This window comes from Odontesthes bonariensis, chromosome 6 (genome assembly GCF_027942865.1).
Source record: "Odontesthes bonariensis isolate fOdoBon6 chromosome 6, fOdoBon6.hap1, whole genome shotgun sequence".
NCBI lineage: Eukaryota > Metazoa > Chordata > Actinopteri > Atheriniformes > Atherinopsidae > Odontesthes > Odontesthes bonariensis.
Genome location: NC_134511.1, coordinates 9,275,325 through 9,297,588, shown reverse-complemented (window position 1 = coordinate 9,297,588; position 22,264 = coordinate 9,275,325). Strand labels below are relative to the sequence as shown.

At 39.0% G+C, this 22,264-nt stretch overlaps 1 protein-coding gene across 1 annotated transcript in view; it reads right to left on the bottom strand.

Moving 5' to 3' along the window:
- The window catches only part of LOC142382715 (protein unc-13 homolog B-like), a 169,826-nt gene extending 148,049 nt beyond the window's left edge, over positions 1-21,777 (bottom strand). The window contains exons 1-2 of the mRNA XM_075468836.1: positions 21,533-21,777; positions 5,924-5,953 (exon numbers count right to left, since the gene is read on the bottom strand). Of these exons, the coding sequence (XP_075324951.1) occupies positions 5,924-5,953; positions 21,533-21,554 (52 nt within the window). The 5' untranslated portion in view covers positions 21,555-21,777. The remainder of the gene's footprint in view (positions 1-5,923; positions 5,954-21,532) is intronic.
- Positions 21,778-22,264: the final 487 nt, after the last annotated feature.

The window sequence follows — 22,264 nt, the reverse complement described above, 5'->3', positions numbered from 1 at the left end:
AGCTTCACTGGATGTGTTCATTCTGTATCAAAGCTGTAACTTTTCCTTACAGCAAAATACTAGCATAATAGAAATAAAAAGTACCCCACAGTGGCATAGTAGTTAGCAAATAAACTAGGCTTATCTACACAAATGAGATGAGACCACAGTTCAGGCTGAGTAAAGACTGAGCCGCCTCATTATACCAACACTATTGCCTCATTATGGTGAGGGATGCCTCTGCATTTCAAAACCTCTACTGAAGATTACAAGTGACTCAAAACGACTCAAAAAAAGAAAAAGTTGGGTTTTTATTTCATCCCAATACTACAGCTGACATTTAATCTATTACAGAGGTATTCAGCTAAATGAGCTGTGAAATTTCCACTTTCCACATAAACTAATTTAAGATTATCTATCGGAAATATTCCGACAGAGATGCCTTCCTTCTACATTACAGAAGATTGTAAATTACACAGTCAAATGCCAGTGGCCTCTGCACAGATGGATACGTCTACACATCTGTGCCAGCCAGTCGAAAAATATCTGGTCTGAGACTGACCCCGGAGCGAAAAGATCAATGACTCGATTTTACACTGTTAGTCATGGCTGAATTTTCACCACCCACAGGGTTGTACAGTAACTTAGCATTGATCTAAAAGTTGATGGCCAAAATGTAAAAGAGCTAAGAATAGAACAATATGACTTTATTTTGGTGTAAAAAAAAATAAATGAACCAAAATAATGAGCACACAGCAACACATTATTGTTCCGTGCACCATAATCTGTTGGTAGAGCTGTACCTTCCCTCACCCGTCACACACACACACACACACACACACACACACACACACACACACACACACACACACACACATCAATAACCAATTTGTGAACATTCCAGTAAATTATTTATACATCTTTAAAGGGACGAAGACCAACTCCTGGAGCTTGCAAATAATGTTGGACTGAAAAGTTTAAGCATCTCTGCCAGTATTTCAAATATCCTTAGACAGCAAGACAAAAAAATGACTTGATTTCCAAAAAACATAGAACCATTAAGCAAAGCGTTCTGCAATAAAGTCATCTAAAACTACACTGCAGAACAGAGCTGACATAAAGACACACAGCAGTTGTCACTGTGTCCCATTACACCTTGATGCGACTGAGAGAAGCGAGCTCAAGCGCTGTTTCTACACTGAAAGTGGAGTGCTTAAACCTGGGTAAACCCACTAAAACAAGCCGATAAAAGCCTTTTTCTATAGTGTGAAGTAGCAGGCAAAACCTTACCAGCCGAGTGAAACCCCAACCCCCAGAGAACAGGCGTGTCTGTATGACAACATGAAAGGAAGGCAGTACACTGTATCCTGCAGGCTATGCCTCTGATAATCATGAGAATACGCTTCCAGCTGCCTTTTCTTTTTTTTTCAAATAAAAAACTATCAGACTTGTCTCTTTTTGTGAAAGACTTGTTGCAGACAGAGTTTTCAGATCCTCCACATGGGACATTATGGTCGGTAGACATGCTTCTGTTAGGAAAAAGTAAGTAAGAGATTCAGCGAAAATCTTGAGATCACATTGAAGTCTAATCGAGCTAGAGCCAATTAAAGGATTTAGTATTAATGATATCAAACCTTTTCTAAATGTTACAATGCCAGTCAAAATCAAGAAAGGTTTTTTTTTTTTTTAAATGAATGAATTAAATAGAAGCTAGGAATCTTTTATGTAGAGAACTGAAGCATTATGTCAGAGCTCTAACCTGCAATACACATTTGTGAATATCTGTGCCAAATATCCAGGCTTTGGACCAGTTGCTGAACACAGCTTTGGACAAACTTGACATCCGCTTCTCAAAGCTAAATCAGAACAATACCTCTAAACTGATAAAGTGACATAAATATCAGCCCACTTCTCTCTGGAGTCATTCACCAGTGGGGTTTCAGAAGGGCCCTGGGACAGCAGTCAGCCCCCAACCCCCCGGCAATAAATCCATTGCTTCTTGATATTAAATAAAATCAAATCAAATTTATTTGTATAGCACATTTCATGTACAAAACAATTCAAAGTGCTTTACGTTAAATAAAAGCATTGCAGCAGGGAGTGGAAGAAGCATTAGAAATACATAAAATAATATAAAGAGGAACAAATAAAATAATTTAAATTAATTTGAAAACAAGCAACAGTCAAGATAAATTAAAAGATATCGTGTAGATTTCATGCATAGACACATGAGAAAAGAAATGTTTTTAACCTGGATTTAAAAATGTCTACATTTGGTGAAAGTTTAAACTCCACTGGCAGTTTGTTCCAATTATTATCCAATTATTAAAGACAAATCAGACCATGTTTCCAAAACTGGGGCATTAGAGTGGGACAAAATCTACAAGTTATGCTTGACCTGAAACTAATAATCATGTCACATGACAAAATGGCATCCTGGGTATACTCTCTTTCACCTACATATCTGGCTGTTACAGCCATGTGGGAAAGTAGCTGTGTTGTTTTAGGTCAAATTTGAAAGAAAATCGAAATTTCCAGACAAAGTCTTTCATTTCTTGCTGCATTGTGAGGTCATTTTAATCAGAGGTCTGCTACACAATCAAGCACCGACATAAAAACACTTAACTGGGCTTCAAATTCAAACAACCTTTTGGGCATAGGCACAGGCATAGGTCTACAGTTTAATGTAGAGGTGTGACACATGCAATTCCACATCAAAGTCTGTCACAAAACCACGTGTGCATCTTTTTATTCTGGTCTGTGCCTTCGTTTGACTGACATTGATAGAAGTACATCTTCTCGCTCAGTTTGCTGATAAATATCTGGGCTGCACACAATCAGCTACAGAGGAAGCTGGTGGTTTCAAGCAGAATGGTTGAGATCGATTAATTTTGCACATGCCAGTGCACAAGGCTGGTACACATACAGAAACAATGAGTCAGCTTTAAATTTGAGTGCCTCTTCTGTGTTACACCTTAAAGTTAACTGTTTTTACGAGCGACATTGGAAAGGGTGGAAATAGGACGAATTACAAGACCAGCAATATTCAGAACCAGAACATCATCTCTTTTACTAGGCACTTTGTAAAAGTCGCTTTTGACATGCGCTACAAAACTTGTAAAACCATCTTTTTTGGATATAATGTTATTTAAGGATCTACCAAAATATCATGGTCACACGTTTCAAGATAAAAGGAAAATCTGCTGTTTCCTTAAGGCTATTCAAGGTTCCTTTTATATTTTGGAAAAAAATGTAAGTTTCTATATAATATTTGAAGTAAGAATGTCTGGCTTTAGTCATTCAGAGCAAGAAAACTTCCAAAATGAATTAATTAAAGAGCACTGTCAGCCAAAACTGCTCTTGTCCTGTTTTTTTGTACACTGGGAGGGCTATTTAAATCCCTTTCTTCTGCTCTTCAATTCTGCCGGGCAAGTGACAGAATATCCTCCGTATCTGGAGTTTGTCTCTGTCTCTTAAAAACTCTGAGGGATTTGTCTCCATCTTCTCTTTTATGCCAGGATGACACATTGTCATTTCAGGCTAGCAGGTGGCCCTTTGTCTCTGATGATCTATTGATTTTCCTTCTCTCCTCCTCCAGCTTGATTTCTCATTCTCCCACTCATTGCTTCAGTTCTTCCGTCATGATCGCCCGGAGTGGAGATGGAGCAACGAACAGCTGCAGCCAGTAAGTTTGACGATGTTCGAAAAAAGAAAGAAAAGTGTACGAAAAGAGGGAACCATGGAAAAAATGTTTGTTTTTCTCCCTTCTTACCTGTGAATCTCCACAGTGACATATCAACTCAGGAAGAGTGCATCACCAGTAAGAGAAATAAGCGTGAGCTATGCAAAAAACACTGCACAAGGATACCAATAAATGACACATACAAAGACTAATATCTGGGAATGTGGATGCAAAATCCAACTGAGACACAGTGGGACACCAATACCTGATTGAAAAGAAGCACCTAAATATAAAGCAACAAATCCTCAGACTTGCACCAAAGAAAAAACAGAATGTCCTATACTGGTTAAAATAACCTGCTTGTTGAAAAAGTGCTGGTCACGAATAGGTCCGAATTCTTCAAGCAGTTTCACTGTTGTGTGGCAACTTGAAACTACTGATTCTCAGTCCAAGCACAGATCATTTTATATATCCGAGCTGACTGAAAATAAAACATTGTGAACATTTGCCTTAAATTTCATGAGATCTAAACAGTGTTCTTGGAACATTATTTAGACAGAGTTTTGGTACACGACTGCTATGTTACTTTTGTTTAAGTTGACTTTGTGTAAACTCCTAGGTTAAATCACAATCTATCATATTGCTTGAGATCAGAGTTTTTCAGAGGCCTTGCAGGGAGCTCCAAACAGTTTAAGGTAGGACTAAACAAATACAGGTGATTAATCCATCCATCCATCCATCCATCATCTTCCGCTTCTCCGGGGGTCGGGTCGCAGGGGCAGTAGCCTAAGCGGAGAAACCCAGACGTTCCTGTCCCCGGCCACTTCCTCCAGCTCTTCCGGGGGGACCCCGAGGCGTTCCCAGGCCAGCCGAGAAACATAGTCTCTCCAGCGTGTCCTGGGTCTTCCCCGGGGCCTCCTCCCAGTGGGACAGGCCCGGAACACCTCACCGGGGAGGCGTCCAGGAGGCATTCTCACCAGATGCCCGAGCCACCTCATCTGACTCCTCTCGATGCGGAGGAGCAGCGGTTCTACTCCGAGCCCCTCCCGGATGACCGAGCTTCTCACCCTATCTCTAAGGGAGAGCCCAGACACCCTGCGGAGGAAACTCATTTCGGCCGCTTGTATTCGCGATCTCGTTCTTTCGGTCACTACCCACAGCTTGTGACCATAGGTGAGGGTAGGAACATAGACTGACCGGTAAATCGAGAGCTTCGCCTTCTGGCTCAGCTCCTTCTTCACCACGACGGGCTGGTGCAGAGCCTGCATCACTGCAGACGCCGCACCGATCCGCCTGTCAATCTCCTGCTCCATTCGTCCCCCACTCGTGAACAAGACCCCGAGATACTTGAACTCCTCCACTTGGGGAAGGATCTCATTCCCGACCTGGAGAGGGCATTCCCCCCTTTTCCGGCCGAGGACCATGGTCTCGGATTTTGAGGTGCTGATTCTCATCCCAGCCTCATCCCAGGTGATTAAATTACACATTTTAACAAAAGCTTATATTGATCAGTTCTGGGAGAGCGGAACTGTTTTCCTTACTTATGTACCTTGGATAAAGATAATTTTTCTTGGCTTTCTGGCTAAGTATGTATGTACGGGAGTCAGCAACTTTTTTCCAAACTTTATCTGAGAGAAGGCTTACTGTCTTAGAGTTTGGAAACCCCTAATTTTAAATACATACAATGTCAATTGCTTTTTAAATTGTATTATTTTTGTTATAACATAAATCTTCTTCACTTAGAAAAGTTTCCATTCAGTCATTTTGATCCCATGGACTTATTTAACTAGTAAGAGAATTGTTATTAAACTCTATACACGTATCTAATGTCTGCAGATGATCAATCACTGGGCTTCCCAAGTGATCTGTTGACTTAGCACCACCATTGTAGTTTTAAGTGAATTACGTTGATTTAGATGTAATTAATTTAAAACTATGATGATGATTTGTCAGGAACTTGGAAAACAGTGAATGATAAACTGTCTTAAGTAATTAGAATTTAGTGACTTACCAGCAATAAACAGTACCCATGTGATCTCAGTCTGGAGAATCAGAAACTACAAGTTTCACGATCTGAAACAACTCTAACCACATAAATTTCATAGCAGAGGCCACTTTCTTTTTTCTAGTGAGTTTATGCCTCCAGATGTAGAGTATTTATAAGGATTTTAGAAATATATTCCTTCCAACAAACTTGTTGCCAACAATGTGATTAATGCTTCTAATGCTGAAATAATAAAATAATTAACAATGAGCTTTTACCTGGGGGTCCATGGAGTTTGGCTTTTTTCACTGAAAGAGAAAAAGAGAAAACAAAGATTAGTCAAAATGTAAGAAAATGACATCTTATTTTGGGGGGTGCAAAGGACTTCAAAAAAATGTAATGCTTGTTTATTTTTAAAGAAAAAAATTAGAACATGGTTCTGGTCCCCTATGAATTCAGAAGCAATCATTTGCCTTGTAAACTTTACATAGAAATTTCATTTTGATAGAAAATTACAGAAAAGGGGGTTGCTGATTAACAGCTAGAAAATCTATTTTTGCCCCATAACTGGAAATAATGCTTGATGAATAACTTCAGTCATCAGTTTACAGTTTATAACGTGACAATTATACAGACTTTATACCATCAGATGAATGTCAAAGGCTATTTGTTGAGGAACTATGAAAACGTCCGAAACACATAATAAAATTAAATGTTTTTTTTAATGAACAATAGTAAATTGCTCAACATGTTTCACTCATAAATAAGTAATAATTCTTCATTGACAAAATCAGAAAAACATTTTTAACATAGTCTAGCTGGGATAAAAAAACTAAACTTAAAAAGGGTTTCAGCAAAGGTTTTACATCTAATGGACGACTATGCTCCTTGGTGAGCCAATTAGTGAAATATCAACCTGTATTGACACTATGGTTGTTGATAAAGGGAAAAAAAAGAAATGCATTGTGAAAATTGGACAAAGTTGGATATTAACTTATTCCCGTTAAACATTAAAGCAATTCCTAACAGTCACCCATTAGACACAGCTAAACATTATCAGTTCATTCTGATTCTACAGGTGCATTTATAGCGTACCAGAGACGGAAGCAGGACAAGACACACTAACAGAATCAGCAGACAAACTCAGCTAAACAGTCCTACAGTCATTAAGAATGCCAGCAAATACAAGGCCATAAAGGCTTCCTGGTTTCAAAAGGCTCACACGGGCCACACCCTCCACTTAAATACATCCTGGATTTCTTCCTTGCTTCTCCCAAGAGTCTGTTTACCCTAACTGCTCCCCCTGCTGGGCCCCCAGCTACTATTGCTTCTTCTAATCCAAATCCACTGACTGGACTTTACTGCCTCATCTGACACTTCCTTCACTATTTTCCTCACACTCTGTCCACTTAAACCCAGCTCCCTCAACAATCAGACTTTGCAACAAATCCTCTACATCCTACTTCCACTGGACATATCCTAACTTTCCATCCTCGCTGCTCTGCTTCTGCCCCCAAGCTTTTTCCTTTCATATGCTTCTGCTACTAATTCCTCCTAAGGAACAGTCAGCTCTATGAAATAGAATCTCATTCTACTCCTAGACCACAAGACTATATCAGGCTTAGGTTTGTAGAGGGTATTTCCTGGGGAACAACAAGCTTTGCTCCTAAATCTACCTGCATCTCCGAATCACAAGCATCCTCTAAGCTGCCTTTCCTCCTTATTGTCTTATCAACCCCCCCCCCCCCCCCCCCCCCCCTCTCTTGAACAAACTGAATTGCCACTATTTTCACCTTAGACCCTCCTAAATTTACCTGCCTTCGTTTACCTTGAATACCTGCAGCTAAGCTTCTTAATACTTGGTTATGTCACCATGTATACCATGCCAACAGGTGCCGGACTTTACACTAGAAAGTCACTCACATTGAAAATAATCCCTGTAAAGATGTACTATGGTTGTTTGGCTATACAGCGGTACAAACATTCATTGAATTTTTTAAAGATATTCTAGCTGTCAAAATCTAGTTTAAATGCATATTCTGACCAAGGGAGATCAATATGTTGATTCAATCATTGACAAGACCGACAGGCACATAGAAGAATATGACAGAGACCTGTTAACAGGTAATTTGTCTCATGCCGCCAGCTCAGCTTGCCTTGTGTGTCACTAGTGCCGGCTCGGCAGAGACTTACAAGATACCTGGTAGCCTTGTTGGCCGAGTGCCAACTGGGCTCTGACAACACTCTGAATGGCCTGCCACTGAAAGAGACTCCAAGGGCGTCAGAAACAAGAGCGTTCCACTCACTGTCCTCCATGAATCATTGTTCTTATTTACTACTTCTTTCTAAGAAAAAAAACATCCTTATCTAAATGTAATTAGCATCTGCTACATCACTTATATTAGTTTGAATCTCTTGACGTTTCAAAAACAGATTTTCTTTCATGTCCATGATGTCCACATCTCGTAATGTAATTTTTTCAAACTATTCTCCAGGAAATTTTGAATTCAGTCTCTGGTATATCAAAAAACAGTTAGCATCAAAGGCATGTGATGAATGCATTACATCTTTAGTAGCCTTATAAACACATCTGGACAGAGCCATAAAACACAATGTTTATAAAAGCCAGGCTTCAACAATTAAACTACCAGTAAAGTAAGTATGACTTTCAGTTTTCTTACTTTTATAACTAAACCTCTCAATTCTGGTTTAAGTGTGCCCTCTGAGGCCTGTGAGAAGGCCAGTTGTTTCAAATCAGAAACATTGCCATCTCATTATGCAGAATGCTTCTTTAAAGTGCTCACAGCAATTCAGAAGTAACAGTTGTCACCATCTTCAGAAACAGTGCCCCACATATTCCTCACAATCCACAAATCTCGCCATTTTGTTTTCGACCCAAAATAAGGTAAAAAATGTTGAAAACACTAAACAACTGTGTTGAGATGATCTATTGTAACAGGATTGATGTTTTTGTAACTAGATATTGCAATGAAACAATAACTCCTCAGGCCCCTGCGCTCTGAGCCGACTGGATATGAACATTTAAGAGACCACAAAAAAAGAAGGGATGAAGTTTTCATTGAATACATCTGACTTTATCTAACTTAAGTGACACTTATAAAAGATGCTTTGGACCATGTGTAGCAGGCTTGATGTGATGCCGTGGTGAAAGAGAACAGAAAATAGCAAACACAAAACTAGTGAAAAAGAAGAAAAATATCTAAATTTGGAGACCATTTTTACAGTACAGTTTGTGCTCTGTAATAACAAAAACAGGGGGAAAAAGTATATAAAAAGACTTTATTATAAATTTAGTTGCAGTGAAATACTGTAAATCAAGTCTCAGACCCGTCAACATATTCCGAGCATCGAGCTGGACATTGTTGTCACTCGTTTTCAAGAAAAACAGAAAAATTAAAAGCAGAAACACACTATTTAGCACACAATTTACCTTTCTTCCGTATATTCCTTTAAATTCCATATGGAAATATTCTCAATATGTTGAATTTCTACAGGGTCAAACAAAAAAGGTTTATTAAGTAAATAGATGTTGAATTTCTACAGGGTCAAACAAAAAAGGTTTATTAAGTAAATAGACTAAAACATCATATCACAGTCCATGATGACCATGATGGTGGTCTATTGGAATACAAAACACTTGGATCCATTCACAAAGACTCAACCTTTACATGATAACCCCACACCTTTCTTTCTGTTATGGGAGACCCAGATTTCTCCTCATCTTCAGGTTAAGAAAGTCAGTTTTCACAGACAAAAGTTAGTCACTTAAGAATGCTCATCAGACTCAGCACAACTCCTTCTCTAGAAAGACTAAACCACCTTCTTCGTAGCAGAGAAACGAGTGAAAACACGAAGAAAAACACATTAACACAGTTATCCTATAAGCCTGTCAGGTGACAAGAGTCACACGACGTCCAATCAAATGCCAGTCCATAGCTACAAGGGAACATGTGCCAGTTCGAATTAATGTCTTACAGCTGGCCAAAGTAATAAAAAGGTCAGTGTCACATTTCCGTGGAAGTGAACGTCAGCATCCCTGTGGGCCCAAGTGATGGCGAGGTAGTGAAGCAGGCCAGATATCAGACACGTGTCAGCTGGAGTGATTGTATGAGGGGGTGCGTGCTGCTGGTGGGATAATCTGTCTGAGCTAATGCCTTAAGCGGAGCTGAAATCTACCAGACCCTGCTGCATTGTACTGAGGATGAATTGCAGAAAGAGATTGTTTGAAAGCTGAAACATTTTTCTATTAAGAACATATTTGTTAGAACGTAAACCTAACTGAGCTTACGGGGCTTCACAAAGGGAAGATATTGAGAGAAGACACATGTAGAAATCAACACGCAGATGTTTTTGGGATGAGTCCTGGACAGGATTAAACCTACAGCAGGAGAATTATTGTCATTCTTACATCTGTAATATCAAAAAGCAGCAGATGGCCAAGACGTAGTATTGATTACTGTGGGATTGCGTTCTACATAGATTCTGGCTGGAAAGTTTATTTTCTATATATTCTACATAAGTCTTACTAGTGGGACATTTTTATGTGAAGATGCTGAGATTTAATCAAACTGACAAGTAAGAATTAGTTCAGTTTTGCAATATAACTATCATCTTACTTTATATCATTATATTACTTAGATAGAATAAAAGGTTCAGTAAATTCAACAAACAGCGATTATATTTCTCCTTTAAAAAAAACGGTTCAAACAGAAACTGTATGACATCCCAACTTTGGTCTAATTTTCACAGTTCAAAGCATCATTTCTATCACCATCTCACCAAAGTGCTGAGATCTGCTAAACTGCCACATAACTAAAACAAAGTCAGCACAAGAAACACCGTCCCATTTCTGAAAGTAAAAATGAAACTTAGCACACCCGAAATGTTAAAACTCCAATGTAAACCAACAGGAAACATAAATACCAGGTCAAAGTCAAACCAGGAAGTCTGTGAAGTTTAAGGAAGTGATTCACAACACTGAAGACTTATAAAATACAACTGATAGATGTGTTGGTGAAAACTATAAAAGCTAACTAAAATAGTCCCCAAATTTAATGGGTTCCCAAAGTAAAGATAGTCCTCATCTGCAAGTGTCATTAAATCTGGACAAAAACATGAACTCCAGTAGAAATAGTTAAAGGTGAAGGTAATTGTCCTTGAATTTAAAAGAAGATGGCTGAGAGGGGAGGGGAACTTAACTATGACAAACCAAGCAACTAACCAAAATATTACATGGAAAGTGGTGCTGAAGGTTGTATTTGTTGTAATTCTGCAGAAATAAAACCTGAAACTAAATCAGATTTTTGCAGATTTCCAAAAAGTAAACCAAGAGAACCAAATGGAACAGATTACATGCATTTCAAATAACTGAATACAACAAATCTATGAGTGGCAAAAGTTTTCAATTAATAACAAATTGAAAGTAAAAACTAGAATCTATCAAAGTCTGATTTTGATACAATTGTTACAGATGTGGCATGAAATGAGGTACATTGATTTTGTTTGAAGAATTTGAAGAATGTTTGAAGAGTTTGAAGAATGTTTTCTTTATTTTGTGTCATAACTGAATGGGTCGGCATATCCAGCTTAACTTTCACACTCTCATTTTTAAAACTCTTGCAACACCACAGGATCCACCGGCTGAAACGTGCTACATCCCACTGAGTATCTCAAGGACCAAAACAAACCATGAGTCGTCAGAAATTTTTGTTGATGAACATCAGCCTTGAAAAAAGTTTTGAAACAATCTCTAAAGACTTTGGACTCCTTCAGTCAGACAGACTGTACGCAAACAAAGGAAATTCAGGACGGCTGTTAACCTCTACTTTGGTATTTGGCCTACAAAGGCCAAGAACAAGTTGGTCTAACAGTGACAAATTGGTCTAATGGCTGGTCTAACAGTGAGCATACTTAAGTGACACTAGAGAGAAAATAATATCATTTAGACTTGCATGTAAGCATGTTCGTCTGGATATTAATGTACAAAATTGAGAATTCTCAAACCAGACAAGGACATCCCTTTTTTTTTAGAATATTAAAATAGTACTTTTATTTCAATACAGTCAAATTCCCATTCAAGCTTCTCTCATTTACATATCTTTGTTTGTTTTTGTCGGATGGCTAAATGTGTCAGAAAGTGTGACAGAAAATCAGCCCATTAAGACTATGTGTCAACTCACAGTCACTGAAATAAAATCCTGATTTTATATCCAGTGTCAACTGACAAATATCAACTTCCAAGTGAATTGAAGACAACATCTGTGCAGTGGATTTCACTGTGCTTACAGGTATGATGATCCCCCACAGTGAGAGTTAGAATGTTTTGAACATTTCTTCATACAGTCTACAGTGATGGGGTGTCGGACAGCCAATCGGTGCATGTATACTGGAATAAGGATGGTGGTCCAGTTGAATGGCAAGGTTGAGGTCTATGGTTAATGTTCATAGGTCCACCATCAAGAGGGCACTGAGCAATACTGGTGTGCATGGCAGGGCTGCACACAGAAAACCTCTGCTCTCCAACAGAAACAACAGAAAAAGTCAGACCTCACAATTACTTGGCGCTATTTTCTCTCTACCTTCGTATCACTACGGGCTGTGTAAACCGTGCAGACCGAAGTGCAGACCGAGCAGTCCCCTGCTTCCGAGCAGTAAACACCGTAGCAGACGCGGCTATCGGCAGCTGGCTGTACGCATTGATATGAAGGGAAAGAAAATAGCACCAAGCAATTGTGAGGTCTGACTTTTTCTGTTGAACGATTTTGTGATGCAAATGTATTACTCTTTTGAACGCATTTTGTTTTGAGAAGAAAAACGCTTTATTTTTGTGGCCCCAGCTAACTAGCCGGACTACCTTCGTCAACGCCAAAACGAGGCCGGAACTCAGCTCACAGGACGCAGCGGGGGGTAAGTCAAATTTAATAAACAAAATTGCTAATATGGGATGTCATACAGCTTCATGTCAAAAGAGGCGAACTATCCCTTTAAGAGAAAGTGGGTCAATGCACAATACCACGCCTATAAAGAAAGTATGTTTAAAGAAGAATTAATGTAATGTTTCGCAGTGGCCAATTCAAAGTGCTGACATCAATCTAACCAAAAAAATAAATAAAAAATCAAAAGACCATAATAAGACCATAAAAATACCAGGTTTGAAATGTCTCCAAACTGATGTGCTGAACCAATCAACAGTTGCTGGGAAAGTCTGGCTTAAATCTGCTGAATCTTCTTATTTCCGTGCGTTTTCAATAGGTCACTGTTGCACTTACTCCTGCATATTGATTGTTGAAGCCCAAAGACAATAACAGGTAAGCAAGTACAAAAACAGCAAATGCACAAGTTTGCAACCCACATCCAAATCAAGACCATACAACAGATCAATGCAGAATATAAATGAGGACAACTTTGAAGAAATAATGATACTGGACAATACTACAAAGCCAAATGATTACATTTCCACTGTACACAGATAACATTCTTCTCCACATCAGATAGAAGCTCAGACCATGACCACTTCCAGGCTGCACTGGTACCTCTGGTTTGATCTTTTAATAGTGATGGGAAAGTGCAGCTTTGAAGCTCAGGGAGGGAAATAGCCTCTCGGTGGTGAATTAAGGACATTTAAAAGCCTGAGAAGCCACAAATCCATGCCGAGAGGTGATACATCAGCTTGTTCAGCAGGAGTCTGGCTCTCTGAAACCAGACCTCATAGGGTGAGAGCCCTGCAACACTTCCAAACATTGAACATTTCAGTCATTCATCCAGCTTTCCTCCTGCGTGGTTTGGATTAATGTTCTAGGTCTTTGTGCAGAACAAAAAGAGCAAGACAAAGTCAAATACTTTGTTTTTCCACGACCGAGGGTATTTTTAGACTTAAACTCTGCAGGAAATGTGAAACGAATAGCATTGATCTTTTTGTTGAAACTCAATTCTTGAGTCTTAAAGCCCAAAGCACAAACATTGCTTAGAAAAGTGCCAGTATCACAGCACCACATCACAGATTATCTACAGGAATCATTGGACCAAGTCTGATCTTTGGAGGTTCCACTTAACAACCCGAGCTCATGTACTCCCCTACCAACAAACCACCAAGACAAAACCGTCCCCTTTGACACCCTTAAAAAGACACAAAATCAGCAAATTATGATGCTGGAGTGTACAATCAGAGGGCTATTTTTTTTCCAATATTTATTCACATCTAACAAGTGAATTAGATGTATTTTCTAATTAGTTCTTTGCTTTAAATGTAGCCACTGATTTGCAGAAAAACCTGCTTTGCTCTCAAACAGATAAGTTCTACATCTAAATAAAAAGAAAGTGAGTAATCGTTAACAATGAAAGTCCTGTGTTGTTCACACATTCTTTTCACCGATGTCACCTATCACCTAATAAAATCTGCTGAACAGGATCAGCAGACCTGACACGCTCAGCAGGCACACAAGAGTAGACTGGAGCAGTGTCATTACAAGAGGCCAGACTGTGGATCTATTTTTAGCACTAGTCCTTCGACTCACGGTGGGATTGAGAGTGGGCAGGTTGGGAACCTGGTGGCCATGAAATTAACATCCTTTCACTTCCATTAGATGACAGTCCCTGCAGATCTCAACAGGCTAAACTGCTAAAGACGTCCGTTGTAGGTTTAATATGTTGGTCAATATACTCTGACTCAGACATGTTTGAGCATTTCATGTATTGATACTGCTGCTCATCTTCTGGCTACATGACACCTGGGAGTTTCTGCAAGCACAAAAGAAAAACCGGAGCAATGGGCACAGATCGGCCACAGACTCACATGTAAACAACATTGTTTATGTCATTACAAAATAACTTGTTGAAGGTTAAGCAAGTAAACAGTCAGTTATTAAATTTGATGCATTGGAAGTGCAGGAAATGTGGACAAGCATAAGGATCTTCTTTTGAACTTGAACAAGGGTCATGAATGTCAAAAATCCACTGATATGCAAAGTGAACGACTGCTGGCTCATGAGGTCTGATCCCATGCAAGAACTACTGTGCTGTGGCACAAATTGCTGGAACCTTTATGCCAGATGTGATAGAAAGGTGTCAGAAAACACAATGTATCACAGTTAGCTGTGTATGAGGCTGCATAGCCAAAAAGCAGCAATCCAAGCCCCAATAATAAAGTTAAACAAGTGAGCTTAACATCTGGACCATGGAACGAAGGAAGAAGAAGTCTGATAAATCATCTTTTCTTTTTCATCATGTGGAAAGCCTGGTTTGTTTAGGTTTCAAATTATTTCTTGAATCTAATCCACAAAGATCTTTCATCAAAATTTGAATCCCTGTGCTGTAGCCTTGTAGCTTCTAGTTATTTGATATGTGATTTTCTGTAGACATACGCATCATCCTTTCATCCAATTATCTGTGCAGGACACAGCTGAAGTGGATGCTTGTTTCTTTGTTTGTGTGTTTATCTATCAGCAAGTTTACACAAAAACTACGAGGCCATCATAGTGAAATGGTTTCTTGAATACGAAAAAAATGGTCAAAACTGGGCGTAGCTCTTGATGAAGGAAGCCTCTTTTATGTTTACGGTATGAATACTTTACATCCTCTAGCATGATGACAAATTAAGAGATTCCCCCCTGCTGTGTTTTTGCCTCGCCACGTTAATGAGCCAATTAAAGAGAGACGTCTCAAGAAATCCAGGAGTGATCTCCCAGGAGGTGGTACAGGGATGGGTTTTTAAAGATGATGACAACACCACATACAATCCGACGCCACCACTTCTTTCCTGTATGTCTCCAAACACGTCACAGAAACAAAGCACTTTGTTGTCTAATATAATTATAGGTGTACTTACACTGGTTATGACATTATGCAATACAGAACTAAGATACCCTTAATCAATATATTGCCTGTGTTTTTTTAACAGCTGGCAAGTAAATATACAGTATAAAGGACAACAAATTAACCAGAGAACTAAATTACAGAATGACAGTCAGGGGAGCAACTTTTTCTGCAAGGTGCACTGAAATTTTACAATCCATCAATATCCATCTTGCTTTTTTTAAATAATTTCTTTAATCTGAAGTCGATGATACATCAACTCCGTTCCATCAACTCATTGGGAAAACGTGACACAATAACTTTCAACATAAGGGGTCATCAATAAATGATCTTAGAGCAAAATGGCTTTTTAAATACCAACTCAGAAAATGCTGTAGCAATGAAAAGCAAAGAGTAAACATCTTACATTTTATTTGAAACCGGTCTCATAGAGAGGAAAAGATAGATTTTCTACTCGGCCCAGTATCTAAATGAATGAGGAAAATAGGACTCTGTCCACAGGCTCAAAAGACTATGCTTGAGTATTCCTTAATCTTCAATTAATTTAAAAGAGAGAAACATATGGCTTTAAAGGAGATTTAGCAAAATAATATCCTGTTCTATCCAAACAGAAGTATGATGTGCAGCGTTCTACGCCCTCAAGTAGCAGCTATGCTTATGTGTCAATCTTGAAAGTATCATAATGTTGAAGATTTTATCACATCAGTCTGTGTCAACTCGGCAAATCCGTCGCCAGATTGAACTAATTTTCAGACGTATTTGATTTTGGCTTTAACAAAAAAAATGAAAGCTAAAAATGAGAGCACAAATGTGTGCAGTTTCAGATGACAGTGAAAAATGAGGATTTGAACACATTGTCTTTCAAATATTATAGACAACAACGGACAGTGAAATTAAAAAAAAATGTCTGCCAGAGCACATCACTTTCAGGTGTTTGCAACAATCTACTAAGGATTGTAGTTTGAGAATTTCCTACAGGAAAAACCTGAGTGGCCAGCAGGCAAAGAGTAAGTATAAAGTCAGAGACGGACAATGCGGAAACAAGGAAGTAGCATTATCATGAAAGGGAGGGAATGCAGAGAAGGAAATTAAGTCGACTGTCCCACGTGAGTCACGGCCTAACACACAAACACACACACAAGCAGAAACGCACACAGGACTGCAAAAGCAGCAGATGGCCTAGGGATTATTCCCCCTCAATCCCCACCCCCCTCTTCCCGTACGGGCAGCTGAAGCTTTGCTACAGTCCTTGTCATTCCAGCACAGTGCGATGGTGTGTTCATTGACCTACTCTGTCCTCACCCACTGCCCTTACCTATCCGGTGGCCCACATTAAGGTTTTACTTATTTCGTATAATTTAATCTAATGAGAACTTTCACAGCTGCCTTACCAACATTCAGTATATGATGTGCTGCCATTACTATATGTATTTACTCCACTGCTAACTGCAAAAATAGCTGAGTGTGGGTACCTAGTGAGCTGTCAAGAGTGTGTCCTTCCATCATCCGCTTTTGAGTTTGCAGTTGCTCATTTTTTTTGCCTGCCTCCATGCAGGATTTGAGGGCCCTCGACACAACAAGGAATGAGCAAAATGGCATCTTAAAACTACCGTGGCTTTCAGGAAACCAGAATGTTACTCTGCTGGTTTGTCTGCATTCCCCTGAAAAAGGATGACGAGTCACGCTTCCGTTAATCAGGGACAGAACATCTGCGATAACAACAGCGATATGAAACACAATGTTTTATAAGTTACATATATTTCTTTGCATTGGGTAGATCACTGTTGATGTAGATTGAATGTGCTTGGTATAGATTCTTCATCCGTTCATTAGCAGGTTCATGACACTCGTGAACAGCAGAAAACACTTACAGCTCGCCTTGGCCACTTAAGTGGACCACTGTCCTTGTCCCAGTTTACATAGGAAGCATGTTTAAAGGTATGCAAAGTCCCCGTCTCGTCTAGTTGAACTAAACACATGCAGAGTGATTTGAACCCCCACCACATCATCGGGGTGTGTTAGTCTGGTTTTGTGAAGCTCTAATTTAAACTAGCATGTTTGCATATATTTCAAAAGTTTTTTGGTCCATCAAACACAAGGTTTCTTTTTTTTTTCTTGTACTATGTAAAATGGTAAAAAAGTGTTGTGGTTTTTTAGCACAGAGAAAATTAGGCTCCCGGATTGCTTTTGTGTTGTGTTGAGATCAACACCAATATCTTTTAGACATATTCACAGTATCAAAAAGTGTTGGCAAAGCAACATGCATGTGAGATTTAAAAAAAAAAAAGTAGTAACTCTTATCAATATGCACACTCACTCACCATAAATGCCCTAGAGTGTTTGCTCTTATATCCTTCTGCACTACTTACCAGGTAGATGCAGTGTCATCTCCACAAGTCTGAAACAAATGTCACAGAATTTGCAACCCCTCTGTAACATGTTTGGAAATGTTCGGAGTTTTTGTCCATGAGCGAAAGCAGATTTAGTGGAGATTTGAAGCAGGGTGACGGTTAAAAAGTTATGGAGGGATTTACATGAAGGTGGAGCACGTCCCAACGTGCAAGTAATTGTGTTTTGGTGTCGATCAGATCAGGATCTCGATTCAGTCTCTTTTTTTTTGTTCCGCAGGGTATGCAGTGCTGGACGCCTTTTGTCACTGTGGCAACAAAGTTGCAAATGAATGATCTAGGGGTGAGTTGATGGAGCAGCAAACTATCGGGCTGTCACATGGCAAGCTGCTGTTTGTTTCCATTTCAAACAAACTACATCTTTATTTCACCATTGTGAAACTATGGCAAAACAAAAACACAGAAAGTGTTTCCTTCAACAAGTCGAGTGATCTAAATTGCAGGTTTTTTTAAATAAAAGTCACCCTAATTCACATTGAAATTTTACGCATTCCTTCTTTTTAAAATGATCGAACTCTCCACCAGGATTCATGAAATTTGGCGACGTGTTTTTTGCGTAATCTTGCTCACAAACTGACAAACTATGATGACGATGGACCGTTGATCTTCAACAAGTGGTCATTTCAACCCAAGAAAAAAGCAATCATGCGTCCGTGCTAAAAAAAAACAACAAAAAAAAAAACACTTTACCATTTTACATAGTACAAGAAGAAAAAAAAAAAAAGAAACCTTGTGTTTGACCGACCAAAACTTTTGAAATATATGCAAATATGATAATCTAAATTAGAGCTTCACAAAACCAGACTAGCACACCCAGAAGACTCGAGTCTGATGAGACTTGTCAGTTTTCAAACAAAATTTGATTACAATTTTCATGACTCAATTAGGTCTATATATCTCAAAACCTGCTACAGGAGATTTTTTTATTGCCCCACTTTGAGTCACAACTTGTGTTTCTGTCATTCTGTCTGAAGGAGAAAAATTACTAATCAAACTCATCTTCTTATATGAAGAATCAGCTAAAGGTTGCTACATAGCTTGGAGTTTGGAGCAAAGTCAAGAGTTAGGTGATTCTCTGTAGGTTCATGTTCACTTGCATCAGTAAAGCAACTCCTTTACATGAGCACGACCACTACTCTTTCAATTTCTTTGTAAGCTAAGAAACAAAATGATTTTTTTTTTATATATACAATTCCACTTGTCTGACACCAGCTGCGCTTCCCTCCTTTCATCTCACACACCTCATTCCCATCTCATCACTCTGTAAAAGAAGAGGTTGGTGCTGGCCTTCCAAGCCTCAGGCAGCACTCACCCAAAGATGAGAAATGATCGGTGACAAACAATACATCAGACGATAGTTTAAAAAGTGTGAAAACCAATCAACACGTCAGTGAAAAGAAGACGAATAAGTAAACCGGCGAGGAACCAAAATGTTCAACAACTTGCTGGCACTGTGGGGCACATTTCGTTTTTTAAGCTTCGGCTTTATCCATCTGAACGCACATGCTGTTCTTCAACAACTTATTTCTTGTTCTTTCAGTTGTACACCTGCCCAGTGCAACCACAACCTCCCGCCGCGCATCACTGATCAGCTCCACTTCAACAACCGCAGATCAATTGTCTTGCTTCAGGGCACCTGAGCAGCGAGTGAGGCAGGAGAAAAGCTTGATGTCGTCCCATTTCACATCGGCCCCCCTTTCAAAGCCGGCAACACTTGTTGAATGAAGTGAAGAGAAGCCACAGGTTCTACTAATAGTTTCAGGAATTAACAAACCAATTACTGGAGATTATTATTTTTGTAAACAATATTTAACACTAATGGGAAATACCTTTAACATTAGGATAAAAAACAAAAAAAACATTATTAGATAATGAAAATGTTCTGATTCTTTAGGATGAATTCAGTTTTTCATTAACTTTACACATTACTGGGAGCTTCTTATCCAAAGAGGGTACTGTAGTCCACTATCAGTCTCCTAATGTGCCAAACATCAATCGGACAAGTTTTTTCGATCTTCATGCATGTGAGAACTAAGAGCTGAATCCATATAATACCCACATTTTAGCAGTTATTAGGCTCATGTTACAGCAGTTTCATGGCTGGCGGTCTTCAGCTTCAGTCCCGTCATTCCAAACAGTGTTTTTTGGTCTTTTGCTTGACACGCAAGTCTGTGTGGAGTTACTTTTCTGTCTATGGGGGGATTAATTACGCTGGTTTAAAATAAGATAAGAAAAGTAAAAAATAATCTGACAAAGAGCACAATGACAAACTGAACATGCAAATAAATATAGCTGGGATTGGAGAGTTACATGCATGTTCCTTTAATCAGTAAAACGCAGTCAGATACTGACAGCTCAGATTTACGAAACACTCATCCATTCATACATGTGTCCCTGCCTGGATCCCATCACTTTACAAACTCACGTTTTAGTCTTGTTTTAATGGTTTCTCTCATCTTGATTCCGATTAACTTTTTTTTTTTTTTAAATATATCTGTGCAGAATTTTAGTCAATTAAAAGCTAAAAAGAGAGAAGAGCACCTTGTTACTAAACTATCTACTGAAATACAAAACTGTCCCCCCCTTTCATTTCTTTATAGATAGCAAAGAAAACTGGAAATAGGTGCAGCAAATGACAAACATTTCCATCTATGAAAGCATGAATGGAAATACAGTATCCAAGGTAAAGGTACAGTTTGTACATTTTTTATTTGAGCACCTTCATCCTTCAAAAGAGCCTGAACCCCTTTCAATAAGTTTTTTTTGTCATTTCTTTAAGTAGTCTTCAGGAATAGTTCTCTAGGCTTCTTGAAGGACATCCCAAAGCTCTTCTTTGGATGTTGGCTGCCTTTTTGTTCCGTTCTCCGTCAACATGATCCCACACCTTAAAATGGCCAGGTAGCAAGGAATGAAAATGAATTTAAAAGCAACCAATGTCCAAAGAAAAACGTTGGAAAAAAAAAAAATCTTCAGAAAGCCCTTAGACCTACTGTATTAGTCAAGAAAGACTTCAGGAAGTCTGGCGTTTTTAAAAAGAAAACAAAGAGATGAGGGATGGCTCAAGACATTTGCACAGTACTGTATCAACATGGTTAAAAGTTTTCAGTTTGCTCATTTTCAATTCATCATTTAAAATCAAACTAGACTTAAACTAATGAGCTGTTGTGGGGGAAATTAACTGATCTGAAATGCATCCAAGCAACAAAAAAAAGCATAAAACATGCAGGTTAACTCAAAGTCCACTGCATAGCCTGAAAGTGGATATTTGTCTTGTATGATTCTGATTATAATGCTGGTGAATGTGAACAAAATCAACCGAGCCAAGCAACTGAATGCAAAACAGTTAAATACACCGAGTCAATGAGAAGGGGTTTGAAAGCTAAAAAGTTTAATATCACGCGTCTTCACAACGGAATGCCAACACTCACTTAAAATTAGGAGATAAGACCTCATTAAGACAGACACATGTTACACCTTCAATTTTTTTGTCTTTAAAGCCTTTTACTTCTTGTTAGGAAGAATCTGTACACGAGGAACTTCACCTTTTCAAGAAAAAAAAAAAACACTTCAAGCATGCAGAATTAAAATCACAGGGCTACTATATATTAACTAAAAAGCGTAACCTGCAGTTATGATGCGAGACCATACCTCTGACGCACAGCAGAGACATCGCAGCGGGATTTTGTGCAACAGTTCCTCCGAAGCCGAACAGCCTTCATTCAGTGAGTTGGCCGAGTTGCCTGTTGCACAGCAGTGATTTAAACTGCCCCTAAATGGCATTTACTTTCTGCTGCTTCATCAGATGAAAGAAAGAAAAAAAAAGAAAAAAATTCTACAGATGTGAAACAGGTGGGCCATCCAGGGTATCCTGAGGGTTTTCAGGGATGACTGAATCACTGGCAAATACCGAGTGAGAGAAACCAGCTGATCCGGTGGCGCGGGGCGGCTCTTGTGCTGCGTTCAAGGAGAGTAGTTCAGGTAGGAATTTTTTTTAGCTCATGAAAAGGTTACCAAGAAAATACAGACCATTTCGCATGTGCACTGGTCTAAGTAGTCCAAAACAAAATTTATGAAACTAATTTTTTTTTTTTACTTTAAGCAACTTTATACGTTTGTTCCACGATATTTATTTTACTACTTCTACAGTGTTTGACAGCATTAGCAGTTACTTTTAAAGGGATAGTTTGCCTCTTTTGACATGAAGCTGTATGACATCCCATATTAGCAATATCATTTATGAACATTTTCTTACCCCCTTCTGCGTCCTGTGAGCCGTTCCATCTGAGTTTTGGCGTCCACGAAGGTAGTCCGTCTAGTTGGCTGGGGCTAGAAAAATAAAGCGTCTTGCTTCTCAAAACAATATGCGTTCAAAAGAGTTTT